Below are 12,422 nucleotides of genomic sequence, written 5' to 3' on the forward strand. Positions count from 1 at the left end.
ATGATAAAAAAACACCTTGATATATGATCAGAACAATTAAAATGACAGATAAAAATCAACTTAACCACTTGACCTCTGGAAGGTTTTACCCCCTTTATGACCAAGGCATTTTTTTCTATTCAGCACTGTGCTACTTTTAACTGGCAAATGCGCATTCATGCAATGCTGTACCCAAATGATTTGTATAATTTTGTTTCACACAAATAGCGCTTTCTTTTGGTGATATTGTGTCCCCACTGGGTTTTTTATTTTTTTGCTAAATAAATGTAGCGCCCCCTTACTTACAGTATGGGCACTACGCTAAAGTTAGTGGGGAATGGGAGAGTTGTTTTTTTGCTCCCATTCACAATTTGTCAAATGTGGGCTGCTGTCATTCCAGAAATGTCCTGTAGGTCAGCCTGCACTCCAGGGGTGTTGTTTCCCCCCCTGGGCGACATGTGGCGCTAGAGGGGTTCTGGCAGAGCAACTTTCCTCAGCAGCCAATTAGAGGAGTTTTCCCTCGCAAAGCATGCTGGGGAGGGGTATATCTGTAGCAGACGCCATCTTTATTGGTTCTTCCCGCGGTTTCCAGGTGCGGCATCCACCTTTAGGGTGCGCGCATCCAACGGCGTTGGCCTTCCAGGCCGGGGTCAAATGCTACGTGGAGCTCTATGTTGCTGAGAGGGACCCCAGTGACTTACTGGGTCCCCAGTTCTATTGAGAGGATCCCAGGCTGGATGCCTATGCTAAAACCTACTGGGAGGATTTGCTCAATTCGTCCATTTAGCTCATTCAAGTAATAGGCCTGTGGCAGAGGCCCTAGAGCCGGGTCTGTGAGAGAGATCTGTTCCTCCCAGCAACCTAAAGTGACACTTCGGCTGCCAGGCTTGTGGCAGGAGTCTGTCCGGGGGCACTTTACCCACTCTGGCTAGAGTGGCGACGAACTGCAATTTGATACTACTGAGAGCAGGATTGCTCGGTTCATATTCAGGCCTGATACTGCACAGTTCTCCCTTTTGATGTTGGCCGTGTTGGCCTGGAAATAAAGCATTGGAAAACCTTTATTCACTGTCTGGACATTCGCTCAATACTCTGTTCTCCAACTGCACCCCTAGACAACACTAAGGTAACTTAATACGCCGATTCCAACAACAAATCAGCGGCTCCTGAGGGGGTAGCGCTACATAAACAAAAAAAAGAACGAACATTTTGAAACAAAAAATATATTTTCAACATTCTTTTATAAAACATATCCAATAAAATCAGATTTCTTCATAAATTTAAGTCAAAATGTATTAGGCTACATGTCTTTGGTATAAAAAAAAAATCCCAACTAGTGTATTTTAATTGGTTTGTGTGACAGTTATAGCGTCTAAACACTATTGTATATATATTTGAAAATTGATCAGTCCTGATGTACTGACGGCCTATCTCATTTCTTGAGCCCCTAAACTGCCAGGACAGTACAAATACCCCCCCCCCACCCCCCAAATAACCCCTTTATGGAAAATAGACAGTCAAAATGTATTTAATAAGAGGCATGGCAAGCTTGAAGTTGTAATTTTTTGGAAAATTAAATGAAATCATTTTTTTGTTCATAATTTTTAAATTACATTTTTATGTACGGTCACCAGGGAAGTACAGCATCATCAAATGACTAGTGTGGCAGTGATCAGGGATGTTGACTGGTGACAGTATAAAAAAATATATATTTTAATACATTTTCTTAAATTTTTCAACATTTTTTTTTCATACTTTCATTAGAGTAGTTCAGTGTCACCTACTTACAGTGCACTTTCTTATTTAATTTAGAGATTTATTTAAAAGGTTTGTTTATGTTAATTGGTTATTTAATTAATAAGTAAAAAAAATGAAAGTGTTTATTTACATTGATGATTGTTTATTATAAAAAATGTTAATACATTTTCAAATGTATGTTTAAGTTAATGAATGTGTCTGTGTGTATATATATATATATATATATATATATATATATATATATATATATATATATATATATATATATATACACACACACTAATAGGGTGAGTCACTCCTCTTGTATCCGTGTAATTTCAAGGAGAGGTGTCACGGTGGGCTCCCAATTAGCCACCAATTGCCAAAAGGAGAAAAAAAAGGAACACGATCTCCAATGCAAAAGGTTTACTGAATATTTGTCTTCATACAATACATGAATTCAGCAGCAACTGTACAGTTTTGAGCATACCATGCTCTTTATCACAGCTTGATGACGAGCATGCTCGAAACTGTACAGTTGCTGCTGAATTCATGTATTGTATGAAGACAAATATTCAGTAAACTTTTTGCATTGGAGATCGTGTCCCTTCTTTTTTATATATATATATATATATATATATATATATATATATATATATATATATATATATATATACACACACACACATACACACATGTATTTGAGCTTTGCTTTGGGGTTCACACACTAATACAATAGGCCTATGAAGGCTTTTGGTTCTGGAAATTGGGAGTTTTCAATTTAATTATATATTCATAAATTTGTCAATTGGTTGAACTAGATTGGTCTTGTGTCTTTATTACATCAAATATATACTGTAATAACAAATGCCAACATGGTTCAAAAAGAAACCCATTATCTATAGACAAATTATAGAAAATAGTTGCTTGATATACACAGTTCATCCAAGTTTAATAAACAATACTCAAACAAAACATTACACTTAAAAAAAAAAATTCAAAGCAAAAAAAAAATACTTTCGTTGATATAACTTCAGTTTTTCTGACCTAATTTCCCCTAATCATGTTAGAAGGTGGAGGCGGCAGAGGCGGAACTCCTTCGATGTCCTCATCAGTGTCTGACACCACCTGCAATTCTGAAATAACAGACAACAGTTACAAGTTGCTGCCACTGAATAATCCAACTGTCAATCTTGCTGCGCTGGGCTCCAGCGTTTTATCTGATTAGTAAAATCCCTTGTTGTTCCGGCTTTAAGTGGACATGCTCTCTCTGCATGCCTTAGTACAGGCTAAAAGGATTAACAATTTCTACACTGGGCAGAAATAAAAACCGAATAAATGATGGTCTCCTAACTGAACGTAATCTGTAATAACACTACTATAATTGCCACTGGGGTCTTGTTAGGACTGAAGTATTTGCATGTGAAACAGTGAAGAGTTCTCAATGACTACATGTGAAGGCACACTTTTATACACACAGCCACATGGGCGATGGCTTTCATTCTTTCAACTGCAACAGAAAATTTTAAATAAAGGTGAATTGTGATTGGCTGTTACCGTGGAACCTTTTACCATCTCAAAGATAAAAGTTCCATGTGATGCAGAACACACATTTTCTTTTATTTTAATACTGGAAAAGTGACCATTAGATAATAATTTCTTCATATTGCTATATTTGGCTGGATCAGGAGATGAACAAGAGGCTCTGGGAGCTCCGGGCAGCCAAGATAAGCTGATGTAAGCTGACATAGTCTATGGGCAGCCTAAAGCTGGCCATACATGGAGTGAATGTCAGTTGGTTCCTGGCTGAAATTCAAGCTAAGAGGTGGCCGTATCAGCACCCTTCCACCCCACATCCTTCAATCTGAAAATCGAAAGAGACAAGCAGAAAATTGTTGGCTGAACAGCGCCTGCATTCTGCATCCCTAGTAGAACAGAAGAAATTAATCAATCCCCCCATGGGTCTAGGAGCTGTTTGGTCAATCTTCAACCTAGCTCCTTCGGATTTTCAGATTGAAGAATGTCGGATGGAAGGGTTCTCACAGACAGGGCTACCCTCAACTCAAATTTCAGTCAGTTCATAAGGAACCACCGTGTATGGCCAACTTAACACTGCAGAGTTTATATTTATTCTGCATTGTAGTGCTCAAATAGCACCAATGCATTTGCAAAAAAGCAAATTTTATGCATTTACTGCATGAGCTTATATGTGTTTTAGATGCATGTTTCTGTGTAGGTGTCAAAACACATAAAACTGAATTATACATTATTGTGCATTTCCCAGTCATTGCATTAAATGCTTTAGGGAGATCTAAATCTGATAAAAAATACGGAAATAAACTTTACAATACTAACCACCCCTTCAGTGATATGACATCTGCAAACTCCCTCGCCGACTGTCAGAGGATGACTACAAGACGTTTGGTTAATAGAAATGTGCATGCACGAAGATTGGTTAATAGAAATGTGCACGCGTGCAGATTTTTTGACAGAATAGTGACTAGGCGTGCACATGCCTACAGGAATGCACACGTGGATGAGTACGAGTGCTCACTCAGTGCATGTTAGCGACAGACAGACTTTTTAAAGGGGCTCTTGCTCCAGTACTGACAGACTTTTCAGCTGTTCAATGTGTCCTGGTATTACTCTGCTTGTTCCCTTGTTGCTGACTAGGCTTGCCTCTGATCTGAACTTGGATCCTGCTTCTGATTTGTCGCCAGTTCCTGATCTCGGCTCTGTTCTTGATTATATCTCTGTCTTATATCTCGGTACCTCACTGCCCACCTGCTGTTGACCTCAGCTATCCCTGTGACCATGCTGCTGTTTCCCAGCTCTGCTCTCACATCTGGTTCAAGTGCCTATACGGCTGTCATCTGTATCAGCTCTGATCATCACAGCGAGTTAAGCCTCGTACACACGACCGAGGAACTCGACGGGCGAAACACATCGTTTTCCTCGCCGAGTTCCTTGTTAGGCTGTCGAGGAACTCGACAAGGCAAGTTTCTCCATTCCCGTCGAGGAAAAAGAAGACATGCTCTCTTTTTGGCTCGACGGGATCCTCGACAGTTTCCTCGTCGAAAAATGTACACACGGCCGGTTTCCTCGGCAAAAAAAAATCCCAGCAAGTTTCTTGCTAGTTTTTGCCGAGAAACTCGGTCATGTGTACGAGGCCTTACTGTCCCAAGCCTGCTGGGAGCTCTGACAAGCCTTGCATTTTTAACCCGCAACCTGTATAGATTCCCTCTTTAAATTCTACTGGTTTAGCTATTGTTCTTGACTTGATGTCTTGCCAGCCTGCCAGGGTCTCCATCTCCTGCTGCAAGCACTCCTATCAACACCTGTCGGCACTCGTTTTCCTCTTGTTCACAGAGGTGAACTGGGCAGAGCTGATAACATAGCTCATTTTTGCACAGGAACCTACTAGCTCACTGGATTTCTAGCAGGATAAACACTTTTTCTCACTCACTGAGTAGATATTACTGTACAAGATACTTTCAAGAGGTAAATTTAACAAACAAAAGAGGATCATATAAGAAATCCCCAATGGGACACAAATGGCAAAAAACCGAACAGGGTTATAACCTTCCCTTACTCTATCCAAAAATTAAGAAAAGCATCTAAGTTGGATCAAGTCGGAAGGAAGTCGCAGACAAAGTCGTACGACTTTGCTGTTGCAGCAGTATGAACTGATCAATTAAAAGTCAAAGCAAATTTTACAAGAGCATTGTATCTTAAGAGCTTCCTCAGGGACCATTAGCTAGGTACTCATCATATACCTTAAAAAGCTACAGTCGATTTGCTTGCTTGATGGCCAGCCCTGGAACACTGTACAAATAGCTTAAATAGCTAAAGATCAATCATAGCTTTACTTTAAAAAATATATATTATTTCGCTATAAAGTCAACGCGGCATAAAAAGTAAAGTATTATTTGCATTTTTTTTTTAATGGCGCTCCAACCTTACACCCTTCTTCCCTGGCAGTAAGCTGGAGATCTGAACTGCTGAGGTCTGTAGGAGAGAAGCAATCTATAAAGCTCCAATTAACCACGCTACTGCTCCCTGCTCTATGAAAACATTTGGGTTGAAAGACATGCTAAATTATCTATAGCAGTGGTCATCAACTCTCTCCTCGGGGGCCCACTAACAGGCCAGGTTTGCAAGATAACTGAAATACATTACAGGTGATATAAGTTGCTGCTTATTGATTGCAGTATTCTGCATCTCCCCAAGGTAATACATAAAACCTGGCCTGTTAGTGGGCCCAGAGGACAGGGTTGATGACCACTGCGCTACAGAATAGAATTACACTACAGTGGGGATTGAAAGTTTGAGGACCCCAGGTTAAAATTTGTATTAATGTGCATAACGAAGCCAAGGAAAGATGGAAAAATCTCCAAAAGGCATCAAATTACAGATTAGACATTCTTATAATATGTCAAAAAAAGTTAGATTTTATTTCCATCATTTACACTTTCATAATTAAAGAAAACAGAAAAATGGCGTCTGCAAAAGTTTGGGCACCCTGCAGAATTTATAGCATGCACTGCCCCCTTTGCAAAGCTGAGATCTGCGATTGTCATGGATTGTTCTCAATCATCGTCTGGGAAGACCGGGTGATGTCAATCTCAAAGGTTTTAAATGCCCAGACTCATCTGACCTTGCCCCAACAATCAGCACCATGGGTTCTTCTAAGCAGTTGTCTAGAAAACTGAAACTGAAAATAGTTGACGCTCACAAAGCTGGAGAAGGCTATAAGAAGATAGCAAAGCGTTTTCAGATGTCAATATCCTCTGTTCGGAATGTAATTAAGAAATGGCAGTCATCAGGAACATTGGAAGTTAAAGCAAGATCTGGAAGACCAAGAAAAATATCAGACAGAACAGCTCGCAGGATTGTGAGAAAAGCAATTCAAAACCCACGTTTGACTGCACGATCCCTCCAGAAAGATCTGTCAGACACTGGAGTTGTGGTACACTATTCCACTATAAAGAGATACTTGTACAAATATGGTCTTCATGGAAGAGTCATCAGAAGAAAACCTCTTCTACATCCTCACCACAAAAATCAGCATTTGAACTTTGCAAATGAACATATAGACAAGCCTGATGTATTTTGGAAACTGTGGACCGATGAGGTTAAAATAGAACTTTTTGGCCGGAATGAGCAAAGGTACGTTTGGAGAAGAAAGGGCACAGCATTTAATAAAAAGAACCTCTGTCCAACTGTTAAGCATGGGGGTGGATCAATCATGCTTTGGGGTTGTATTGCAGCCAGTGGCACAGGGAACATTTCACGAGTAGAAGGAAAAATGGATTCAATAAAATTTCAGCAAATTTTGGATGGTAACTTGATGCCATCTGTGAAAAAGCTGAAGTTAAAGAGAGGATGGCTTCTACAAATGGATAATGATCCTAAACACACCTCAAAATCTACGGGGGATTACATCAAGAGGCGTAAATTGAAGGTTTTGCCATGGCCTTCACAAACTCCTCAACATAATTGAAAATCTATGGATAGACCTTAAAAGAGCAGTGCGTGACAGACAGCCCAGAAATCTCAAAGAACTGGAAGACTTTTGTAAGGAAGAATGGGCAAAGATACCTCAAACAAGAATTGAAAGACTCTTGGCTGGCTACAAAAAGTGTTTACAAGCTGTGATACTTGCCAAAGGGGGCAGTACAAGATATTAACTCTGCAGGGTGCCCAAACTTTTGCAGACGCCATTTTCTTGTTTTCTGCCATTTTGAAAGTGTAAATGATGGAAATAAAATCTAACTTATTTTGACATATTATAAGAATGTCTAATCTGTAATTTGATGCCTTTTGGAGATTTTTCCATCTTTCCTTGGCTTCGTTATGCACATTAATACAAATTTTTACCTGGGGTGCCCAAACTTTCGATCCCCACTGTATATGATCAACAGTTTGTGCACATCGGACTATCACACCTAAACAACGTGGGTACATTCAGCCTGCCAATACATTATTCGAGTCTCGTCAGGTTCAGCAGGGACCAGCCGAGAAATGAACCATATATGGGCAGGCTGAATATACCCAAGTTGATTGATCAATTGTCTGTCGGATTTTACATGCGATTATTGCTAGCGGCTGTTCTAGCCACTAGCAATAATCACTGTGTCCTCCCAGTGGGGATGCTCCCCCACGCTCTTCCTTCTATCCACAGGAGGGAAATCAAGCAATGGTTGCAGGAAAGAAAGTTGCTCCGTCTATGGATAGCTCTCTGTCTTAGGGTTCTTATGTTTACTTTAAAAATTCCCGATCTGTTTTTTTTAAGCAATGAAAACAGAAGCTCATTGTAAGAGAAGAGGTATTATACTAACATATCTGGCAGATGTGTAACTTACCTTCCCTTCATCCCAGTGCTGCAGCCTCAATCAGTGTTTTTTGCATTCAACACTTCCAGAAGCAATGGATACCTGTGTCCTGCTGCAAGCCATGGTTCTTTCCTCTGACCCTATGTCGCTACATGGCTCACCAGTGACTTAGGGGTTAAAGGAAGGAACCACAGAGCGAGGCAGAGGACATGGGCATCTGACACTCCCGGAAATGTTTGAAGGCACTAATAGATGGCTGCAGTGCTAGGACGAAAGGTAGGTAAGCCATACAGCCACCAGAGAGGTGAGTACAACACCTATTCTTCTACAGGGAGCTGCCCTCTCCTTAGATTGCACTGGAATTTAAGATAAACATTTGGAAATACTCTGTCACATAACCGAATATCTGAGCAAGTACAGGTTCTTTGGGCCATCTTAAAAATGACTCTTTTACCAGATCGCTCTTCTTTAGCTTTTTATCTATGGTATATGGGTCATTGGGGTATTTTAGGCCAGGTCAAGGCTTGAAAATTGGCCACTACTTCACACATATGCTAAAGCACTGGTTCAAATGGTCACTAAGCAGGCGTAAAAAACCTTTGATGAATTCTCTCTGAGCTTGCATTGTTGACTTAGCATTGTAGGACAATAAGCCAGCGTCTAGACATGTCTCTTGCTGTGACCAACAGGGACTGTCCATTGGATAGAGAAGAAAAAATAGGAATAAAAACATACATATACAGAGTCAAGATATATATATTTATGCCTAATAAAACCATAAGACACATAACAGTGGTATTACAGTATGTGTGAGTACTTTGCATGTTATTTTTTTTTTTTTTATATTTGCCCATACAGTCCATTTTTCAAGACAAGCTTCAGAGTGATGTGGAGAGCAGTAAAACATCCTGGCAGTGCTTGGGCAGTAGATCCCCCAGTCAATGAGGACCTCATTTGAGCGCAGAGATGCTCGGAACACAGCTCTATAGAAGTCTAATGCCTCGTAAACACGATTGGAAATTCCGACAGCAAAAGTCCGATGTGAGCTTTTGAAGGGAAATTCTGACCGTGTGTATGCTCCATTGCACTTTTGCTGTCGGAATTTCCGCCAACAAAAGATTGAGAGCTGGTTCTCAAATTTTTAGATGGAAAAAATTCCTATGGGAAAATCCAATCGTCTGGTAGAAATTCCAGCGTGCAAAATTCAGACGTATGCTCGGAAACAATTTTGACGCATGCTCGGAAGCATTGAACTTCATTTTCTCGGCTCGTCGTAGTGTTGTACGTCACCGCTTTCTCGACGGACGAAAGTGCAGAGAACTTTTGTGTGACTGTGTGTATGCAAGCCAAGCTTGAGCGGAATTCTGTCGGAAAAACCATCCAAGGTCCGATCGTGTGTATGCGGCATAAGGAGTGCCTTTGTGCAAGTTTAGATCGGGCACTGAAGATTTATTGTGAGGGATCTGAATTCTTACAGTGTAGACCTCAATGTGGGGAGCAATGAGCCCTGATTGGAGGGAAGGGCCATAACCCTCTTCACTCAGTACACAGAGAACATGCAGAGATAAGGAAATGAATCACAGGCTGTGTGCTGGAGCTCTCTTCCCCTGTTGTACATCGCTGGATTGAGATGGGGCTCAGGTAAGTATTAGGGGGGGGCTGAGGTGGGCTGCTGCACACAGGTTTTTTTTGTCTTAATGCACAGAAAACCTTCTGCCCTTAGAACCTGTTCTCCCTTAGTAAACAATTCTTTCTTCATTTTATGCCTAAGAGGGCATCTTGGATACATACTGGCCTCAAGTGGGTGGTCTTCCTTATTGTTACACATTACTCCCAAAATTGGGACTAATGAGGCCAAATAACACCATCCTTGGAAGAACCACTTTAAGACCAACGCAGGGTTCTATAGACCTTACATTGGACGTGGTGACGCCAAGGGACAGTCCACCACTGGAGAGTGGGACAGCATAATCTAGGAAGCAGTGGATCTGGTACGTAAAACTGTTTCTCCTCTCCCCTAGACCAACCAAGCAGTTAACCCTTCGCAGTGCAGGTGTGGCCCAGCTGCAAGGGATACTTTTCTTAGTTTCTCGGAGTTGGTTTGTTTATGACAAACAGTTCATTAGCAAACTAAAAATTATTATTTAGGGTTCATTCTACTTTAATATGAATGATATAAACTGGGGAAGATTTAGGGCCCTTTCACACTAGCGGACCGTAAGTCCGCATTTTCATCCGTCTGTTTGCGGATGAAAACGGGACATACATGGGTCCCTATGTGATTACGGGTGTCAGCGGATGAATATCCGCTGACACCCGTAATTTGTCCGCCTCCGCAAAGATCCACATTTGCAGACGGAAGAAATCCTATTTTTCTTCCGTCTGCCGGATCGGATGAACACCGACATATGGTCTGTGTTCGTCCGATCCCCCATAGGGGAGAGCGGAGGAAACACAGGGCAGTCCCTGCACAGTGTGCGGGGACCGCCCTGTCAGCTGCCAGCTCAGCGGGGATTTTACGGAGGATCCCCGCTGAGCAAAGAGGACACACGGAGCAGATCATTACTGATCCGCTCCGTGTGAAAGGGACCTTTCTAAAGCTGGAGCGTGCAAAATCCGGTGCAGCTGTGCACAGAAACCAATCAGCTTCCAGGTTTTATTGCCAACGCTTAATTGAACAAGCTGAAGTTAGAAGCTGATTGGCTACTATGCACAGATGCACCAGATTATGAGTACTCCAGTTTTAGTAAATCCCCCCTGTGTGTTTGAACCTCCAGCTGCACCCAGTTATGAAAGAAACAAGTAAAATAACTTTTTTTTTAATATATATATATATATATATATATATATATATATATATATATATATATATATATATATATATATATATATATATGTGTGTGTGTGATAATTTAATTGAAAAATACAACAAATTAAAAGGTTGTGTTAAAAACGTTATTAAAATCAACCTAGCGATGCTCGGAAGACTAATGACATTTCACAGGTAATGCAATTTGGGATGAATAACTCCCATGTTTTCTGTGCTAACAATGTGAATTTTTGTAAACTACTATAAATTGCAATTGAAAAGCACTAATCTTCCCGTCCCCAGTCATTTTTTATACGGATGAAATGAATGCAGATACTCCCCTTTGGGAGGGGCGACATGACACTTAGCTGGCCTCTTCTAAACAGGTCAGGGACCGTAGGAGGGATCGCTTTGCTAAAGCGTGTAACCAAATCAAGCCAATGGTTAGCTCTTTTCAATACCACTGGAATGGCCTTGCACAATGCTCATTCACATAGCAGCACACTGGCAATGAAAGGATGGTCAAGCTTATATCTAACTCCCCTTTCAAAGAAAAGGCTTCCCCCTTAGTCATTAAGACTGTAACGTTCAAACAAACTTCAACAAACCCACAAAAAAAAAAGTGAACTTAAAACTTTCTAAAATGCACCGATCACATGAAAACGCCAAAGATTATTAGTTATAGAATCTTAAGAAATTGTGCTCATTATATCGCTGCAAGTGTCTTTGTTTGAATCTCAAGACACAAAGACCCAACAAGCCTGCCCTGGAGATGACCTATTGCTTTCAAGTCGCTTAAGCACATCAGAAATTCCATTGTTGGGGTTGATTAATTGAAACTGATAAGTTACCATGAATAAAGATTGTTTTTTTCTGTTTAATGTGCTGGGGCTGATTTGGTAAATGCTTATTCATGTAGCTATGCAGTGCAGCATATGGACCAAGTGCATTCAGCATTGCAAACATATACAATTTATTATGCTTGTATGGCCACGGCCAAAAGGCCTTTTCTGCCTTTTAATGGTAAAGTGTGAAGGAAAAAAAAACCCATTTAAAGAGTCACTAGTATTATTACATGGACAACAATGTAGGCCTGACTGTGTCTGCGTCCCCTATGAATAAGGGACAGGGAAAGGGGTGGACAAAACCCCTAAAGTACATGTCAACAAAGAGGCCCTTGTGGATTTTAATACAGCAGACAAAGAAATTTTAAGTCAAGGGGTTCGCTGGTTCATTGAGTGAAGATATTTAGGCAAGCTCATGTCAAGTGTCAGATTAGTCTGATTAACTCATCGTTTATATGAAAGGAAATATTTAATTTAGGAGAGGGGTGAGTGTTAGATCACAGATATATTTAATTATACTTTAACTACACTAATGTGTTTGGTCACACTTTCGGTCAGATTATTGCAGGAGCACAGCTGGAAAGCAAGATCAGGCCTCTGGACAATAAATTAGAGATGGGTTTTTTTTTGTTTTTTTCTGGTGCTCTTACAAGATGAGATGCAAGGGATGTAAAATCCTTAAAATGTTAGAGTACAGCGTCAGGACTAAAATATGTA

General features: G+C 40.6%; 1 protein-coding gene across 1 annotated transcript in view; it reads right to left on the minus strand.

The window, feature by feature from the left end:
- Window positions 1–2,404: 2,404 nt before the first annotated feature.
- Window positions 2,405–12,422, minus strand: part of C5H10orf67 (chromosome 5 C10orf67 homolog) — a 202,036-nt gene continuing 192,018 nt past the window's right edge. The window contains exon 19 of the mRNA XM_040352514.1: window positions 2,405–2,852. Coding sequence (XP_040208448.1) covers window positions 2,764–2,852 — 89 coding nt within the window. The 3' untranslated portion in view covers window positions 2,405–2,763. The remainder of the gene's footprint in view (window positions 2,853–12,422) is intronic.

The sequence above is a fragment of the Rana temporaria genome, chromosome 5 (assembly GCF_905171775.1).
Source record: "Rana temporaria chromosome 5, aRanTem1.1, whole genome shotgun sequence".
Taxonomy (NCBI): Eukaryota; Metazoa; Chordata; class Amphibia; order Anura; family Ranidae; genus Rana; species Rana temporaria.